Source organism: Catharus ustulatus, chromosome 2 (genome assembly GCF_009819885.2).
Source record: "Catharus ustulatus isolate bCatUst1 chromosome 2, bCatUst1.pri.v2, whole genome shotgun sequence".
Lineage (NCBI taxonomy): Eukaryota > Metazoa > Chordata > Aves > Passeriformes > Turdidae > Catharus > Catharus ustulatus.
The window spans coordinates 25,742,457-25,762,017 of NC_046222.1; the positions used below are offsets into that span (position 1 = coordinate 25,742,457).

The following is a 19,561-nucleotide window of genomic DNA, read 5'->3' on the forward strand; positions in this document are numbered from 1 at the left end:
AGCCGGCGCTGTGCAGGGCCGCGCCGTGGCACTGAGGCCGGACCCGCCCGCCTGCCTCCTCTTGCCCTCCTTTCCCTTCCCCTCCTCCTGCCCCGCCGCGGGGCAGCGGCGAGGTGGGTCTGCACGGCGGGAGCAGGGACGCGCCGCGGCCGCCGCCTCGTTCCTCCTGGGCGGGCCGGGGTTGCGGGGGCCGAGGCTCGCCGCCGGGCTGCAGCCGAGGGGACCCCGCTGGTGGCTGATGTCCGAGCCGCGCCGCCGCCCTCGCTTGGATGTGTGAGTATCGGCCCTGCCGCTCCCGCGGCAGCGCCGCGCCGGGAAAGCCACGGCGACCCAGGCGGGCGGCGGGCTGCGACTGCCGTAGCCCCCCTCCGAAACTTGGTGTGGGTCTGTGTGAGAGTGAGTGGTGGGGATGCTTCTGCCAGATTTGTTCCATCTTGCTCGTAAGTTACGGCGTTTGGTCTCGGGCTTCTCCTTTGAGACCTTTCCTGCAGTGTTTGAGTTAAAGGAGGAGGTCCGCCCACGCTGCTGGGAGCTGGGTGCTCTGTGGTAGGAGAGTTGAGGATTAAACGCGAGGAAGGTGGGCTGGGATCACGGGAATGTGTGCTGTAGGCTTTTAAAACGCTGTCCCTACGTAACTAGTCCTGCAAAGGTTCTGTCCTGTGGAAGATGGAGAGCTGAGGCAATCTTTTATAAGTCCAGGCAAATCCAACCCGCCGTAAGGTACCGTTTCCAGAATGGTTGTGGGTGGACATTTCTGTTGCTATTCTTTTTTTGTACCGCAGAGGAAAGCGTGCATCTACCATTCTCCCTTATATAGGGTAGCAGTTGGGCACATGATTTTCCCTATTATGTGAGGCACCTCCTTTGCTACTCCAACATCATTTTAACATGTGAACGTACTGCAGAAACAGAGGCAGCATTGTTTGCAATCTCTGATTGCTCTCATGCATGCTTTCCATTGTAAGGGGCCCCTGGTGTTTCTGTCGTGTGTTACGACTGTAGGTGAAGAAATGAGAGGTCTGTGTTACAAAGGGGTGAGTTACAAAGTTTTTGGAGACCAGGCATCCCTTCTGTAACCATCCCTTCTGTCTGTTAACTCACTGTAACCAGAAGTGATTTTCTGGGAGATGGATACAGTAGTACAGCGATGGGACTGGAATGGCTCAGCTGCAGTTTCACAAGATACTGAAGACAGAGGACATCAGCCCTTTTTAACCCACAGTCTGCTCCATGGCTCACCTCCTGGCACTCCTGCTGTTGGAATGTTTCTTACACTCATTTCTCCTTCCAGCTTCACCTCTTGGGGTGCAGGGTCCTTCAGCCAAGGTGCTTGAATGATACTCTGCTGGTAAAGTCTGGGCTCACTGGTGTGTAGCCAGGCAATGCTGACTCTTCTGGGCGGTTGGGCTGAAGCTCCACCTGCTACTTTTTGGCCTTTATATGACTGGAAATTCTTCAGGTAGAAGATACTGCTACTCCTTGTTTCTGTTCTTGAGCTTCTTTGCCTCGGGTTTTGCTTTACAGCCCAGCATATTGAGTGATAATGTTTTCCAGGTTTGATTTATTTGTAACAACAGAGAAGCTCAGATGATATCACTGACACCGTGACCTGTGCTCAGCATGTACTCCTGATCTCAAGACCATGGAACACCTGAGTGCCTGCTGTACAGCTCATTCCTGGCTGTCTCTTTGCAAACTTGCAGAGACTGGACTTTCAGTAGCTCTGGGTGTCCATGTTCCTACTAATAAAGATGTCTGTGCTGCCTCAACCAGTGCATTCAAAATCATTAATAATTTCCAATATGCAGGCCTTTTACTTCTTTCTTTTATATTTATTCTTTCTGATTGTAAAATGGGGATAAAACATTTTGCTTCCTACTTTGCAGACCATGTTTCTATTCTGCTTGTAAGATGATAAATTCTTATAAAAACTTTTTGCATTATACAGATTAGCACCTTGCTGAATTATTTGTCTTTAAGAGACACTAATGACATTTGCCACAGTAAATTCTGTGGTAGCTAAGGAAATAAAGCGATTCTCTTCTTACTGGCCTGCCTGTATTAGCAACATTTGTGCTGATGTAACATTGCCAGTGTAGGTGTACTCATATACCACTCAAAAACAGACAGGCCTAATCACTTTTTTTTTTGTCTATGCATTCTTAAGACATTCCTCTTTGTTCTGAAATTTTAGATTAAAATATTAGCTTATGTATATAGTGTTTGAAGGGGAAGCCCCACACCTTTTTGCTGATTTTGAAACAGTAGTACTAAACACAAATCTTTCTCTGAAAGGATATGTAATGCAGATTGACTCAAACCTGGTTGTCATAAAACTTAAGACTTTATTTCTTTCTGTAGGCACCAAATCTGGATGTTTGAGAATATAGCCAAGAGCAAATGTGCTAGAAATGTTTGTTACAGTGGCTTCCAGTTTCCATGAGCATTCGGTTAAGAAACCAGTTGGGCCACTCAGTACTCCCCAGTAGAGTTACAATTCCTAAAGATTGATGTGGTGGAAAGCAACAAGGTTGCTGAGACTATCCTGCTCCTTAGTCTCAGTCCTTTCCCTGTGCCTCAGAATCACGAAATCCTGGAAGAAGTTTTCTTCTGGCAGTTAAAGGAACTTTAGTCCATTTATTTCTAATCCTACCAGTTAGGTAAGTGGGTGTAGCTGTTAGCAGGTGGATTTTAGAATCAGAGGTAAATCTGTAGTAGCTATGTGACATGGGAAAATAGCTCATTAACTTTTCACAAACTATCCTGTAAGATTTCGTGCCATTCTTTGGGGGCTGTTGTCATTGGTGAGTTATTTCCAACTCTTTATTGACTTTTTTGCATATTGAAAGTGAAAACAAGACTTCTGGGGAGAAGGGGGTATTATGCAACCTGGTCAGGAGAGCTGTCCTGGGAGACAGGGTGCAGTGGCATCCATGTGTATGGAGATGGTTGGAATTGTTGGTTTAAAGCAAAATTGTCAGTAGACATCTGCAGCCCAGAAATACATATAAGGGAGCATGCATGCATATTCAGACAGCTGGATTAGTCTCAGTATAATTAATTATACAAGGGATTAATGTATCCTATTGCATTTTCTCAATCTGCTGGATTAGTTGCTCTGTAACCAGTCATATGAAGTTCTGAGTCCTGCCTACCAAAGTCATGGAGGTTGAATTGAAGACTTACTGTTTTGTGGGGAATATTTATATCACCTGAACCTGTTGTTTAAGAGGCAAATAGAGGAGAATTGATGCATTCTCATATGTGGTTTATATTTCAATGCAAATTTATGATTTATACAACTTACAATTTGTTTAAAATTCCCTGCAATATTGTTGCTTTTCTGCAGTGTCAGGGATGTCCAAAGCATTGTCTCACTGATACTTTCTGCTGTGAATCCCAGTGTGATGACTTGATGTGAGGCTCAAAAAAGTGCTTTTTAACTTCTGTTCTTCTTCATGCTTTCAAGCTCATTGCTACAGATGGCAGATGTCTGCCTTATTTTTAGCTATTTGAGAACAAAATAGAAAAATCCTAGTGACTCCCAGTGATTTGTTATCATGGCTGATCTCCATTAAATTAAACATAGGGATTGGCAGAGTGACAAAACCAGCAGGAAAGCTTCTTCTGTTTGTTTTAAAGAAAGCTTGTCTAAAGTGCTAAAGTAATACAGTAAAAAATATCTACTACTACATAGAGAGACCCTTGGGATAAGAAGTACTTGCTGAACAATTTATCCTGTTTTGGATAAGGAAACTGAGGTCTGAATTGGTAAAACAAGTTCCCTGGAAGTCAGTTGAAGAAGAAAGATTAGCAAAAGATATCCTGGCCTGTGCTCAGGCCATTAGACTGCAGGTTTGTCTTCAAGTTTGGGAGGACAGTGCATATTTTGGTGGCTCTCTAGATGGAAAATTCTAAGATGGGCTCTTAAAACATGAGCATCTTCTATTTTTTTTCTTCCTTCTTTTTCCCTCTCAGTAGTGATTTGTTTTTTTATGTGGTTGTCTTGATATCTCGGAAACAAAATTTTTCGGTGGCTACACCTAAAATTCCCTGCCTTTCCCAGTTACTGCACGTGGCATGGTATAATGGAGAGTGATCTGTAGCTGTATTTTAGCAGGGCTGTGGCTGTGCATAATGCTTGCTGAAGAGCTCTGGTGCAAGATATACTTAGGAATAAGTGCATGTTGATAAATTGTATTAACTGCCAGTTTTGAAAGCCTGTGTTGTGTCTGTTGAAACACTGCCATTGTGATTCACTTTCCAGCCAGGGTCCCCTTCTATTAAGAACTTCAGTGTCTATCGGTAATACGGAGTTGGAGTTAAAACTTCTGTGTTGTTACATATTCAGAGAACTGTCTGGCTCAGTAATTCTCTCCAGCTCATTAGTTTGTGCCTCTCACTCTGGATGAGGCTGGGCTTGCTGTCCCTTTCCCCACACAATTCAGAATCGTGGGAGCTCTAGGACCAAAATAGAGTGTGACCCAACTGGTCAGGCCTGCATTTCCCTCTGCTGCTGGAAAAGCTCAACTTCGCAATTCTGTCTTGTTCTCACATGAGAACAAGCCAATGTTTTCTTTATTCTCAGATCCAGTTTTGGCAGTGAGTGTTGCTGTATACATCAGAAGAAGCCAAATAAAATGTTAATGTCTTGCTAGCTGTGTAATACTTGTTGGCTTGGTGAGGAGTGTTATTGGCGGCTTGGAGCTGCTGAGCCTTGAGGGTCTTGCATTATGGTTTTGTTTTGGTTTTTTTCATTTCCTTTTGGGTTATAAATTCTCTTGTCTTCATTCATAAAATTACTACAGTCATTCATTAAAGTCTTTCTAATCTGTTTGCTTTGACCTGCTGCAGCAGTTAGTTGCACAAGGTAATTATATGGTAATATAAGGAAATAGTATTTTATTGCACCAGGAACTGTAGCTTTGTTCTTGTACTTGCCAGAGGTTTGTTTAGAGTGCTTAGTGTTTGTCTCAACTTTCCTCCAATTCACAAAAACCTGAACTCACCTGTGCCGCCTAAAGTAAGGTCTTTGTGGGGATTTTTAGGGAATGTATAGGATTTATCTGGTTTTAAAAATTATCTGTTTTTTTCAGTATCTTGGATAATTTTGTTTATCTAGAGTGTTAAGAACTTAAATCTATGTCCTATCCTCAAGCATGTCAGCAAAATGAGCTGACTGAGCTTACTGCACTTTAACTTTGAGAGGCTTTTCCTGAGAAAACTTTTCTTTCCTGTTCCCGTTTTTGTATGTGGGTATTTGAAGTATTGTGGCAGCTACAAATGGCAGGTGTCGCCTTCCCCTTGTCTTTAGCTAAAACTTTTATTTTTCCCACTTACCTTTGTGCTTAGCTCTAGTCTTCCTTGCTGAAAACACTTGAAGTAAGTCCTACAGTATATATGCTGTTAGTTAATTCTCACCTTAATCTTGCTACTTCAACCTTTTGGTTTTGGCATCTGTGTAGAGGACTGATAGATGGAGCCTCTTCAGCCAGAGTTGTGCTGTATCAGAAAAGCCTACACTGACATAATCTTGATGGATTGGTTTTGTTTTTACAGGGAAGGTTATTAGTCACTGAGCAAAAATTAGTGTTGCTGACGCACCACCTGACAGTGGCAATTCCCCACCCAGCTCTCCTCTTTGCTGGTGTTTGGGCTGCTCTTCAGGGGGTTTCTGTCTCTCTGTGCCAAATCCCCATCTTAATCCATCGCTCTGTATGGCTTGTGGACTTGGAAAATGTGCTGACTTGGAGACCTCCCTCCATACCGGTTTTACCTCTCAGCTCTGGGCCAGGTGGCTAGTGTGTGCTTTTGGATCCAGCCAGAGTTGAAAGGTTGTGTTGACTTAGCACTGGGGCAGCTCTGTGCAAGCCAAATATTTAGCTTTCTATTTGATAACCTGTCGGTTGTTTCCTCCCTCACAACAACCAAATGCTTATTTTATTCCCAGACCAGCTGGGGCTTTCACAGAAGTTTTGTGCCTTTTTGGCTTCCGGTGTGGCAGATGTGGGGGTGCTGACACGGTGGCCTTGTGACCAAGGCTTAGGTACAGCCATTGCTGTCTCTTGGCTCTCTGGTGGTGTTTTTCTTCTTTTTGGTGTTATGTTGGGTGAGTTGATAACTAGCTTCGTGACTGTTTTCCCAGCTGTCAAACTGAGATTTTGGTTGTTTTTTAATTTTAATTTAAATAAATAAAAAGAGTTCACACTAAAAGGAAGTAAAAATAACCTATAGTAACTAGTACTCTCAAAGTTCAAAGGAAAACTTGTGTAATAATTTGCAAAGATATTAGAGTTGCTGGAGAACTGCAAGTTTAGGGTTAGGCTGACTGGCTGAAGTGAGTTGAATTGAGTACGTTAGCAACCAAGAGAGCATTTTCATTTTCAGAAATGAATTGTGCTTTGTGTCAGTGTTCCACAGCCATATTGTGGGGGTGGCTGGCTGTGCTTCGCTGCAAGGGAGCTCTGCACATGTGACAGGTGTGTTTCCATAAAGCACGGACACTCTGAATGGAAAGTCTTGCTGAGACTGTCTATTCCTTTGGAGGAGGCAGAGTCCGTCACCACAGAAGCCATGTGTTGTTTCACCCCCAGCTGTCACGTGCTTCCTCAGCAGGAAGAAGGTTGCTTTAATTGCGATGATGAGTTGCAGTGAGAGAACTTGAGCCACGTTGCACCAAGTGAGGATGATCACATTTCCTTTTCTGCTCTTGTGAGTAACTGACTGTAGGACTTGTGGAGCCAAGGTGAGCCACTTGAATGTTTTCCAGCCACTGAGAGTTCTCATGTCTCGGTGCAGTGAGCTTGCCATCAGGACTGGAGAGGCTTGGAGTTTTCTCCAACAAAAAAAAAGTTAACACCATCAAAATAACTGACTGAGCTTTGTAGCGTTTCCAGCAAAGAGATGGGGAACCAGGCATACTCCATTCTGATGAGTCACTGACTCTCTCCTGATTTGCCTCTTCAAAGAGCTGTTTGGGCAGCTGCTGATGCAGAAACATGATTCTGAGCGATGGTCCTTGGGGAGCAGGGCAGGGCTGCACACTGCTTCACCTCTGAATTGGTGAGTAATTCATCTGCCTAGCTTGTTATCAGTAAAGTCTTGCACACAGCCGCGTTTCTTGCCTGCTTTGTTCCTGCCTCGTCAGGATAGCTGGGGAGCCGATGGGCAGGAGGGATATCATGGCACAGAAAACAAAAATTGACCAAGTGCTTTCTGTAGTCAGAAAAAAAGCAGGAACTGGAAATCAGAGCATCTGATGCCTTCTGTTTCTGGATTTTCTTGTCACAAATGAAGATTTTGTCTCTGTCCTGAAGCATGATGGTCTGGCCTAGGACCCAAGAACTGTCCATACCCACATCCTTTCCCTGTGCATGGGCAGAACCACTTTCTGCTGTTCTGTATCTGCTTTCCAGATCCTGCCTGTGTGTTTTTATGATGCCCACACCTGCTTCGGAGAGGAGATCTTGGAGGCTAGGTAATATTGGTTCTGAGGATTTGAGGATGAAGGGATTACAAGCATGTGACTAATTTTTTGAGGAGAAATTGTAGGTGAACTGGAAAGAACAATGTGGAATCGCATTAATGGACTGAAGAGTCTTGTCAGGAAAAGCTTTTATCTTTCATTACTCACTTTTTCTGCATGACTCTATAAAATAAGATCACTGATGGGGTGGAGAATGCAAACAGAGAAGGGAGCAGGGTGGACTCTTCATTAATACTTAATATGACTAGGGATATTATCTGTTGGAGTAAGGGGTTTATGGACACCTTTTTTTCTTGTTCACGTATTTTTCAAAGTAGAATAAGGCCTTTGTTTATTAATTGAAAGCTATAAAAAGGTTTTCCTCATGTCTTTCTCCTCAAAAAGGAGGACTGTTGATTGGTTCAAGGCCAAAAAAGCAGATTTAGAGTCAATCTGATCTCTTATCTCACGGCTTTGTTTAGCTTTATCTGTGGAGCTTCAGTTTTGTGTGGCTGGTTTTACAAAATAAAAGCAAACAGTGCAAAAAAAGGAATGGTTCTTAGGCAGATTTTGCTCTAACAACGCCTACCTAACTTAATCTAACTCCAGTAAAGTAAAGTTATGTAAAGCTTGGCTTGAGAAATTGCCCAGTCTGTATGTTCATGCATCACTGTGAAAGGGCTTATTCAAGTGCATTTAAAATATATTCACTGACGTTAAGGGTGGCTTCTTTCCATGGGCAGTTGTTTTTTTCTGGTAGAAAACTGCAATTTACTGGTTTGCAAAGCCAGGGGCTGGAATTGTCATTACTTTGTGTCCAAGTGTCTGTATTGGTGAATGTGTGAGGCATATTAATGGGGTGATACTAATGAGACCTGTTAAATTATTTACATTAGTTACTGAACGTGGTGTAAATTACCTTTTATTGTTAATAGCACTAATTAGACCACCAACATATTGCTTCTGTTATCATAGATACCCTGCAGGTTGAATCAGACCAATTGTTTCAGCTACCACAGTCCCTGTGGAAGCTAAATTTGGCTTAAAATGGCTTTCAAGTTTGTTCTTTTTTGTGGGTTTTTCCTAATCTTTTTTCCTTCACTTTACCTGCTTATCAAAAGTGTCTGAATGCCCTAAGTGAATTCTACATTGTTTGTTGCTGCCCCTGCTCATCTTACACGTGCAGGAGAATTTTCTTGTTTATATTTCATTCCTGAAATACAAATAAAACTCGAGAACATCCTAGGGAAAATTATCTGAAAGCTTTAAAGTCTTGCTTGACTAGAAAGGTAAGGAAGGCTTCAATCTCTGTTATGTTGTTACTGGACATATGAGAGTTTTAAAGTCTTCCAAAACACACTATTTACCTCAAAACCAAAATTCTCCAATGTTTGCTCACCTTTGCTCACCTGTGTATTTTCACATCTCCCTTTTCTTTTTTTTTTTTTTTATCCTCTCTCCTGGATCTCTGTTTTTTGGTGTGGTTTTTTTGGGGTTTGGTTTGGTTTGATTTTCCAAGTGACTTTCGTGTGGGTATGCAGAAACCATTCATCTTTTGAAATATCTTGATTTTTGTTGAAAGTTTTAGAACTGGTATCCTGGTTTTAGTTGTGGCAATTATTTATTGGAGTAGAGATGAAGGTTTGGAAATTTTAATGCAAAGGGTAATTCTTTGAGGGAATTTTTTAGAGAAGTACTCCTGCACACTGTGTTCTTGGTGACAGTCCTGTGACTCACTGAGAACTTTTGGCATTTCTCCCAGCTGTGATTTCTCAGGATTTTAAAGGAGGTGATGACTGAATTATAAATAGACCATAGGATCCATCTGTACATTGCAAAGCTACATCTAGAGTTTCCCAGACGGTGGGTGTGCATTTTTGGCCCCTGGGTTGGTTCTGGCTATTATATTTTTCCAAAAAGGCAGCTGATTTAGGCTCCAGGTGCACAGACACACCAAAGTCCTTGTCGTGTGATGCTCACTTGGTGTCTTGTTCCTGTACAGCTCATGTGCACTCCAGTTCAGTCCTTTGCTCCCTTATGTCTGCTATGTGTTTCCATTGGAAGCTTTCCTGACTGCCAAAATCCTTGCATGGATGGGAGACCAGTGAAAAAGAAGAAAAATTGTATGGGAAGTGATAAAGTTTGTGCCAGAAACTACACCATTGTTTCTGATGTTCTGAGTTGACCAGCCTCTCTTACTAGTTTATTTTAAGGAATCAATAGAATTAATGTTATTAATTAATGTCGTTACAAATAAATGGATAAATAAATATGTACAAGTTTACGTCTGAATTATTTTTCTTTTCAGGGCTGGGTTATGTGATTGCCCATATGTGGATTTGAAGTACATACAAACACGTGTTTTACTGCACTTCTCTGCTAACTAAACCCACTTTTAAATGGGTGTACTACCTTGGTGTCATTTGGGGATTCTTAGCACAGAAGGGAGCTGAACAATGCAGTTTCCTTCAGGACAGCAGTCTGTTCAGAGCTCTGCCAGAGGGTGTCCGAATTACCTACCAGCATCAGAGTCTGGAAAGTACTGTACTGGATACCTAAAAAGAGCTGTGAATCTCTAGTAGCTCAACCACAACATGGTGAGGGCTTTTCCCAGGCTTGCTTTTGAAATAAAGCACACGTTCTCCAGTTCTGGAGATGCTCAGTGGTGCTTTCCAACCAGCAATAAGTGCTGTCAGTCGTTGATGGCTAATGTAAGCAGCCCCTTTTCAGAGACACAGTGTTAGTAGTGTTCATTCTGGATGTGCAAGCAGACTCTGACTTTCTGCCATTGAAGTGGCACAGTGTTTTAGAGTGGTGATGGCTGTCCCACAAGGCTCTGAGTATATGAGAGTGACTTCTTTCTGCCTGTATTTGCTTGGCTGGAGTGTGAACCGGGTGAGTATGACCAGCAGTTTAAAGCTTAAGTGGTGTTTCTGCCTCCTTTGCAGATTTGGGAAGGCTTTTGGATTGTTGTCTGAGTGTTGGGGCACAGCCTGCTGGAGACACTGGAAGTGGACTGGTTCCTGGTCATGCCCGGTGGAAGGAGGGGACCCAGCCGGCAGCAGCTAAGCCGTTCAGCTTTGCCTTCACTCCAGACTCTGGTTGGCGGGAGCTGTGGAAACGGTGCTGGTTTGAGAAACAGGTGAGCTCAAAGGGTTGTTGAGACATCTATGGCTGGGACAGCACTGAAAACAAGAAGCCTTAATCCACCCTGAGCCCTGCGCGGGAGCATGGCTTTGTGGTGAAAGTGAGGGGTTGGGAGAGGGAAACCTTGAGCCCTCCACTGTGGCGTTATGAAATGGCTTATCCAAGAGGGAACAAGTCCTGTGTGACAAACCTCTTCCGCCTTCTCAGCTCTGCTGTAGTACATGCTTCCCTCTGCAGCCCCTCTTTTGACTTCATGGGTTAAAACCAGCCCCATGAAGGGAATTGTGGAAGTGGTCTCAACCCCCCTTCACCACTCACTGTAGTCACAACAACCGGGGGTGGAAGTCACACAATGTTCCATTTGTCTTTCCTGCAGCAGTTCCCAGAGCAGTGAGTCCTAGCAAATGATGAGTCCTTGTCTCATTCACTTGCCTTCACTGCCTGGGGAATTAGTGTGACATGTCAGAGCACAGCTGTGCCTCCTCTTAAATAATAGAAAGGCAGGACAGGAGGATGCCCATATTCTGTTTTATACCTGCTGGTTGCAGATGAAACTAATTCTCATAGTTGGTAAAGATGACCTGTATTTTGGGGGCTGAAACAGGAACACAGACAAAGTGACATTGAGATTACCACATTTGGTATAAAAACTGAAAGGGCCCAGCATTACTTCTTTCCATGAAAAAGCTGGCAGACTAGAGAAGCTATTTTTTGCATGCTGCATGCTGGGGCCCTGGTATAGGTTCATTCTTAAAGAGTAGAGAAATCCAAGCCATTTAGCTTTGGCCTTTACAGACTTCTCTGTCTTGGGCAGAGGGACAGATAGCACAGTTTGAGGTTCTTGAGAAGCAAGTGACTGTCAAGACTGTGGAGTCAGGGCCCCAGGGTCCTGGGAGAGTGTTGCTAATCTTCAGTCAGACACAGCATAGTTCCTCCACCAGTTCAATATGCCAGAGCTTTTAGTTGTCCTAGCCTCCTCTAGAAGCTAGAAAAGAAGGAAGTGTGAGAACACTTGAGAGGTTAGCCTCTAGGAAGTGGCTGGACCACTCCATTCCGTTTTTAGTTACAGTAATTCCATGATTACAAGCCACACCTGATTATAAGCCGCACCTCCGGGTGTTGGCAACATTTAGGTCTTTGTCCATCTATAAGCCGCACCGGATTATAAGCCACACTTTTGTTTGCAGGGAGGACCCACGTGCAACAAAGTAATGAATTAGTAATAGAATGGTGGGATCGGGGCGTTTACTGGCTCGGCTCGGGGCCCGGAGGACTTGACCTGCTCGGGGCTGCTGACGGGGCCGGGTAGCCCAGCTCAGCACTGCCGCTCGGCGGGGCTGCTTGGGGCTGGCCGCTGCTGCCACTACCGCCACGGGGCTTACTCGCCCCCGCCTGCCGCCTCCACCGCCACAACTGGGCTCGCTTGCCTGGCCTGGTTGCTGCCCCGCAGTGCCGGCGGGAGCCTGCTCGCACCCGCGGTGGGAGGCGGGGACGGAGCCCCCACCTTGCCCCCCACCACGGGGCCGGTGGCACGGAGCCCCTTACCTCCCCCCGCTCGGCACAGAGGTGGCCAGCGCTGCCATGGCCGGGGCTGCTGGGCGCTGCTGCGGCCACCAGGCTTGCCTGCCCCGGCCCAGCCCTGCCCCGCAGTGCTGGCAGGAGTCTGCTCCCCCCACCACATAACAGAGTAACCAATTTGTAACAATTGTGCAATCGTGGCTTTTACTGGCAGGTGCTCAATTCCCGAGTGTGGTTCGGCCCATGGCTCGCACTTCTGCTTGGGAAATTTCCGAACTTTGTTCATATATTGGCCACTCCGAAATATAAGCCACACTTCCATGTTGGGACCAAAATTTTAGTTAAAAGAGTGCGGCTTATATTAGTGAAATTACTGTATTCTTCTTTTAAAAAGAGGAACTATGAACAGAAAGACAGCGGGCACTTCACTGTGCCGGAGCAGGAGGCTGGGTGCTCCTCTAATGTCCTGGTGATGGTTGGAAAGAGCCAATATTAAGTGTTGGGTGTAGCACGGATTTTTTTCTCTGTGTCTCTGCTCCTCAGTCTGCAAGTTTACTGAAATATTGCTGGGCATATCACAGCACTTCTGACAGATCAAGCTGTCATCCAGAGAAAATTCTGGATAAGGGTTTTTGTCTGAGCTAAGATGATGGAGCTCACCACCAGCCTCATATCAGAAATATGAATTCAAGACTTCTGTCACCTCTCCCCTAGTAATGCCCAGTCTCAAATTGACAACCTCAAGTACTCTATCCTGGAAAATTTCAGAGATGATGTAGAATGTTTACCAAGTAAGTGATGTCCATCTGCTTCAGGAATGGTAGTGCCATCAGCCTCTCGGCGCCTCCGATCACAGCACTGATTACTCCAGAGCCTGTGCGTCACTGCCGGATCCCTGAACTGCCATTAGATGGGAGCCTTCTCTTTGAATTCCTGTTCTTCATGTACCTTCTGGTAGCCCTCTTCATTCAGTACATCAACATCTACAAGACTGTCTGGTGGTACCCATACAATCACCCTGCTTCCTGCACCTCACTGGTGAGTTCCCCCGCAAGTGACATCACTTGGGCTTTTTCATTACACAGCTTATTTTCATGCTTCTTCAGTCCAGGAACTACCAAGCATTTGATGTTAAGGGAGTGAATTAGAGTTCACAGGCACCGCCATCAGTTAGGGCCAGGTCATCCACCATTTTCCAGGGCAGAAAATACATGGCAGGTGAGGAAGAGTGAGTCAGCAGGACTCCTTCAGGAGAAATTTCTTCCACATGTTTGCATGGTCTAGCTAGCTCCTAGGGTTTGACACAGAGTTGAGACTCTGGGAGCTGTCCGCTACTGTGAGTGCCCCTTACCAGTCAAAACAACAGAGCCTGAGAGAAGGAAGATGTGCAGATTTTTGTTAGGATCCTGCAGCAGGTCAGCAGCACAGTTGGGGAGGGGGGATCAGATCCTCAGCTTACGTAAAGCTCTCAACCTCCTCAGTTTTAGTGTTCTTGCTGCCCCAATAAGCTGCCTGTGAGCCAGCCAGCCTCATGTGAGCAAAACCAGCCTGGAACCATGTCCTAAAGGCTGTTTGGAAGCACGAGGTGGCCCCTCAATTACCTGTACCGACAGGTGGTGCTGGTGTTCCAGTTACCAGCCTCCTGCTCAAGCTCTGCCGTGATGGACACAGCTGGCTTAGAAGTCAAAGCATTCTTTTGGGGCTCCATACCCAGCAAGATTTAATGCTTATTTGTTTAGTCCCATCACAACTCAAGCATTCTTTTTTACCCAAAATATCCTTGAAGTACCAAACAGCAGGCTACTAACTATTCAGAGTACCAGATCGCAGTCTACTCTTCAGAGTCCACTAACTCCTCTGGCCAGAATATATGCACGAATTCACTGAAAAGTGGTAAGAGATGTATCTAACTTGATGCACCTAGAGAACTTCTTCATGACCAATGAAGATGAGGTTTCTCAGATCAGCTTGGTTTCATCAGGAAGCAGTGGTTGCTACAGACAATTTTTGAGACTAAGAGGGAAAGTAAGCTAGTGTGCTCACTCTGGACTCTGGCTTGGCTGCCCTTTGTCTGGTTACTCAGGGGCTTTTCTGTGGACAACCTGCAACCTGTTCTCCATGGTAGGATTCTGGTTCTAGATGTCCCTTTGACCCCAAAAATACCTGCCTGAAGTGTGGGTTTGTTTTGTTTTCTTGGACCTCTCCATGGGAAGGAATCTCTCTGTGGAGGAGATCATGCTTCTGGAGACAGATATTCATCTTACTAATGTTTATCACTTTTACCTCACCCTGAATAGAAAGATTTGGGGAATGCTTATGTGAGGTCCTAACAGTTCTAATGTACTCCCCAGCAGCCAGCTTTCTAGTCCCACCCCATCTGGTCAAAGAGTTCCTTTTCTTGGTGAAGACCTTTTTTCTTTCCTCCTTCAGAATTTTCACCTCATTGACTACCACCTGGCGGCGTTCATCACAGTGATGCTGGCACGGAGGCTGGTGTGGGCCATTATCTCTGAGGTAACATTCCCACTGTTCCCTCTCCTGCCTGTAGCATTTGCTGCAGAATATTGTCATCCATAGCTTAAGAAAATTCTGCAGGTTGGAGAGTTTCTTCCCTCAGAAGAGTCTGGGTGTGAAGGACTAAGATTTTGAGGATGCCCTTCTGCCTTGGAGTTTTCTGCTTGAGACCAGTCATGTCCCATAGTATTGGGTAGCTCTGTTGGTTCTGCATCTATGAGGACATTAAATGGTCCCACTTGCTTATTTATCTCTGCAGGTACAATACCCCGTTATCTCATGCTAGAGAAGTGGCCGAGAGAACTGAAAGTCAGGTAGCAAAAAGGCAAACAGGGAGGTTGGCCAAGACAGGAAGAGTGAACAGGAGATCATAGAGGGAAAGGTCAGGAGATGGATGTCTGGCTACACTGAAGTGAAATAGGAATACTGGTAGAACTGCTTTTCTAGTCCTGGTTACACAGTAACTCAGACTATGGTCATGTCACCACAGATTTTGAGACCTTATCTGTGTTTGGGGGAGCAGAACCAGACCAAATTAGGTATCTGTAAAAGATAATTTTCAGGAAAATAGAAGTTTTGTCCACTGAAATAGTTAATACAACTGTAGGCTAAGCAACTAAGCAGTGTTTAAAAAGAAGTAAATTAAATAAAGGAACAGTTATGTCCTGATGAATAGATGAATGGAAAATATGGGAACTCTGAAGGTCTCTTTTCATCTGATTCCTTCCATTTTCGTTTATGTTCACATCCTCCATAAAACTTCCCATAGACTGAAATTTCTGCATTGAAGACTTCCATGCAGGTTCTTGTGCTTGCCCTGTATAGGCTCTAAACCTTAAGAATCTTTTCATAGTTCAGTTTCCTTCTCTTCTCTGGAGAATGGATCAGGCTTTCTCACTTCACTTCAGCCTGCATATCCAATAGAGCTAAATTACGGAAATCTGGGTTTGGGGTTGACAAGGTGCACATCTCTTCACTCAGCTGTGAGCTGTGACCTTTCACAATGCTGAGACCTGATCCTTCTAAAGAAAAGGGAGAGAGGAAATGGGTTTCATGCCATCCTGGACCATCATCAGAGCACAGGAGACTTGAGCAAAAATATTTTCCTACTTTGCAGCCCTGAATTTTTCTTCAAAAAAAAGAGGAAAATTCTGTTTTAGTTGTGCCCCACAACTTGTGATTATTTGAATCTTTTGGATCCTGTCGATCACTAATTAAATCAAAGGCATTTACATTTGTAAGAGAATCAGTTACCTGCTTCTGAGAGGAAGATGGCAGCTATATCTCTTCTAGTACCTTCTGGCACCCCTCTCACTGCTCTTCCTCTGCAGGCATCACTTGTGCTCATCTTCTAGCACTAGTTAATGTAGGACTGCTGAGTGTTTGCTCTCTATTTGCAGGCCTCTCAGGTGGGTGCAACATCACTGATTTGCTACATGGTGCGCCTGGTGCTGCTCACCCTCTGTGGATGGGTGCTCTGCTGGACTCTGGTCAACCTCTTCCGCAGCCATTCTGTTCTCAACCTTCTCTTCCTGGGCTACCCGTGAGTGACACCATTTTGAACACTTTCAGCAGGAGGGCACAGCTGCTTGGGGGTGCTGCCATGAACCAGCATGGGAAGCAGAGCTGTTGGCTGTAATGTTTCCTTGATTTAGGATTTAAAAGGAAGCAGGAGTGGCTGGGGTATAATGCGAGGAGGTGGCACTGAGCTGATGAAGTGAATTGCCTCAGCTGCTGTGTGTATGAGGGGCTTTTACTGCCACTTGAAAACTGAGCCTTTGGGATTGATGATTCTACAGATGGGATTTTAAAAAGCTTCTCTGCACAGGTATTGAAGCTGCAGCCTCTGGCCTTTTAGTGGGGAGAATAGTTGGCTGTTTGTTTCTGGAGTGGGGGCTCCTATGTGCTGTCACTCTCGTCAGGGCCAGTATCTGTTGAGGAGGTGACCCATTCCCTGTTGGAATGGCTGTTATTTCAGCCATTGTTTTCTTTCTTTCATGGCAGGTTTGGTGTCTATGTCCCTCTGTGCTGCTTCCACCAGGACAGCAGAGCACAGCCTCTATCTTCAGACTGTGGTTACTTGGTACAGGACCAGGTGGCAGATGATGGGGCTTCAGCTGTCAGCAGCCTGGTCAAAGACTTCTTCTCGCTTCTGTGGGAATCTCTGAGAGAGCAGTTCAATAATCCTACATCTATCCCCACCCACAGCTGCCCCCTTTCCCCAGATCTCATCCGCAATGAGGTGGAGTGCCTAAAAGCAGACTTCAACCGCAGGATCAAGGAAGTTCTCTTCAACTCTCTCTTCAGTGCCTACTACGTGGCATTCCTGCCACTGTGCTTTGTGAAGGTAGCTGTTGTCTGGCTCTCTTGGTGCCCCTGCCCGCTGTCTGCTTCTGAATGTTGTGTGAACTGCTGCCAGGCCAGATTCCTGGTTAATTCCCCTTTTCTCTGTCTCCCATTTGGCAGCCCGGATAGCGGAGCATGGCTGCATCCGGAGTGCACTAGTACTGCTCCTGGTTGGCAGATAGGTATTGCCATAAATGTGATGCACCTCTAGTCCCATCACCCCACTTACTAACTCTCCTTCTCCCACCCCCGTCCTAGGCAGATGGATAGCTGTGTTCTTCCTAGAAAAGAGAACCTGTTGTTACACATCTCAGTTCCAACCTCGTGGCTTTTCAGTTCTTTGGTGGTCAGCCTGTTAGAGCCAACTAGGATGCTTGGCAAATTAAACCCAAGAACCTCTTGTCAATGTGGGGTTGTATTTTTTCATCTGTCATTTCTCTAACTTGAACAAGCTCCAGTTGGTGCAGAGAAATGGCCAGGACTCTACAATCCATATAGCAGTCTTGGTGCACTGGTGCTCCTGGGGCAGTTCTCTGGCAAGCAAACTACCTTGTTACCTGCTGCTGCTGGAGGAGACGCACCAACTGCAGCATTATCCTCTGCCCTTTCTCCTTCAGCTCAAGGAGAAGGGAGCCTTGAGTGTCTCCTAAGCTGTAACCCTCCAAAATCACCAGTCCAAAAGCGCATGCCTGTAACGTGTGGTGTGGCTGCACGTGCAGTATGTCCCCTGTCATTCCTCCTTCTGTTTTGTGACAGTAGTGCCAAGTTCTTGTCTGGTCTCTTCACAGAGCACCCAGTACTATGACATGCGCTGGTCCTGTGAGCACCTCATCATGGTGTGGATCAATGCCTTTGTCATGCTCACCACACAGCTGCTGCCTCCCAAGTACTGTGACCTGCTCCACAGGTCTGCTGCCCACCTCGGCAAGTGGCAGAAACTAGAACATGGCTCCTACAGCAATGCTCCACAGCACATGTGAGTGTGGGGATGGGCAGAGCTTGTCATGCCTAGCAAGGGGCTGAGATGTTCTAGTAGATGAGCAAATACCAGCAGTTTTTTTTTCTACTGAGGCTATGTCTCTATTCCCCATGCAACTCTACTGGCCTCATTCACTGAAAACAGAAATGGCTGCTCTAGAGAGCTGTCTAAGCTACTCCAGTCACTGCTGGTTCCTTCCCAGAAGGAAATGCTGAGATTCTTGGCCACTGGAGAGTATCTTGAGCAGAGGTAGGGGGTCACCCTCTCCACTGCAGTGGACAAGGTTCTTGCACTGGGAGCCATTAGTTCATGTTACTGAGAGACTATTGAATGGGCTTGTGATCACCCCTCAGTGCTTCTCCAGTGGGAGCTAGGACAGGTCATTGTAGCAGAGGCTTTGGTATTTTTCAAGATGCAGTTCATTGCCGTGAACAATCGTTCAGGAGGTTGGGAGCACAGATGGTAACACTGGTGTTGTTTCCCCACAGCTGGTCAGAAAACACAATATGGCCACAGGGAGTTCTGGTGCGACGGAGCCGGTGCCTGTATAAAGCAGTTGGGCCTTACAACGTAGCAGTGCCTTCAGACGTGTCCCATGCCCGCTTTTATGCAAGTATCTCTTCTCTTGCTTGGTGCCTTATAGCTGTGGGAGGGAGGAGAGGCTCAAACCCAGCAGCAGCAGAGCAGAGCATGCAAGACAGAGTTCAGTGTTACATTACAGGCTGATGCTGCTGAGGAAAATACATGTTGGCAGCAGTGGGGCTTTCCCATTCTCTCTTACAGTGACCTCTGGGCAAGATGGGAACCACAGCTGCCTTGTCAGTGCTTTCTCACCCAGGTGACAGCTCTCCCAGCACTGGCATTCCCCTGAGAGGTTCTAGTTCTACTTTTCAGGGAAATGGGAAAGTGTGTCCACAGGCCAATAGGTTTATTTCACCTGCTTCCCTTTCTCGAGCAAAATGGCACTCCTACATGCCTTGTTTATTACTATTTTGCCTGAGCAGCAGATAGTGGTGGCTGGAGCACAAGCATTGCTTCTGCCCTACAGTGGTTCCTGACAGCATTATGTCCATGTTCCTCCTCACTTCAGCCCAGCAACAAATGACAGAAATCTCTCCTTAAATCTTTTCCTGCAGTTCCTCTTTCACCGTCCCTTACGGCTGCTCAACCTGCTGATTCTCATCGAAGGCAGTGTGGTCTGCTACCAGCTCTACTCCCTGCTGCGCTCAGAGAAGTGGAACCATACTCTGTCCATGGCCCTCATCCTTTTCTGCAATTATTATGTCTTATTTAAGCTCCTCCGGGACCGGATAGTATTAGGCAGGGCATACTCCTACCCACTTAACAACTATGGACTCAAGGCACACTAAGCCAGCCACTCTTCTCTTCCTCATCCCACAGGGTAGGGAGGGAACCTCAGAAAAAAATATTTTCGTACAGTTCTATTTTTTTCTTGCAATGTTTATAAATATTTAAAATATTTTATATTTTGTATACTATTGTTTTTGTGGGGTGGGAAGGGAATCAGTGGCAATTAAATGTTGCTTTATAAAGAAGGTGTTATTTTATATATATATAAATCCATGTGTATA

The 19,561-nt window shown here is 45.5% G+C and overlaps 1 protein-coding gene across 2 annotated transcripts; it reads left to right on the top strand.

The window, feature by feature from the left end:
• Positions 1-181: 181 nt before the first annotated feature.
• On the top strand, positions 182-19,454 carry TMEM39A (transmembrane protein 39A). Of its 2 annotated transcripts, none has more exons than XM_033052517.2 (9): positions 182-273; positions 10,414-10,607; positions 12,946-13,168; positions 14,561-14,644; positions 16,045-16,187; positions 16,649-16,991; positions 17,779-17,966; positions 18,458-18,578; positions 19,106-19,454. In XM_033052517.2, the coding sequence occupies exons 2-9, from the start codon at positions 10,495-10,497 to the stop codon at positions 19,337-19,339; spliced, it is 1,449 nt and encodes a 482-aa protein (XP_032908408.1). In that variant the 5' UTR covers positions 182-273; positions 10,414-10,494; the 3' UTR covers positions 19,340-19,454. The 2 variants fall into 2 exon arrangements, with proteins under 2 accessions (XP_032908408.1, XP_032908409.1); XM_033052518.2 differs by having other exon boundaries at positions 16,853-16,991.
• The last annotated feature ends 107 nt before the right edge of the window (positions 19,455-19,561 follow it).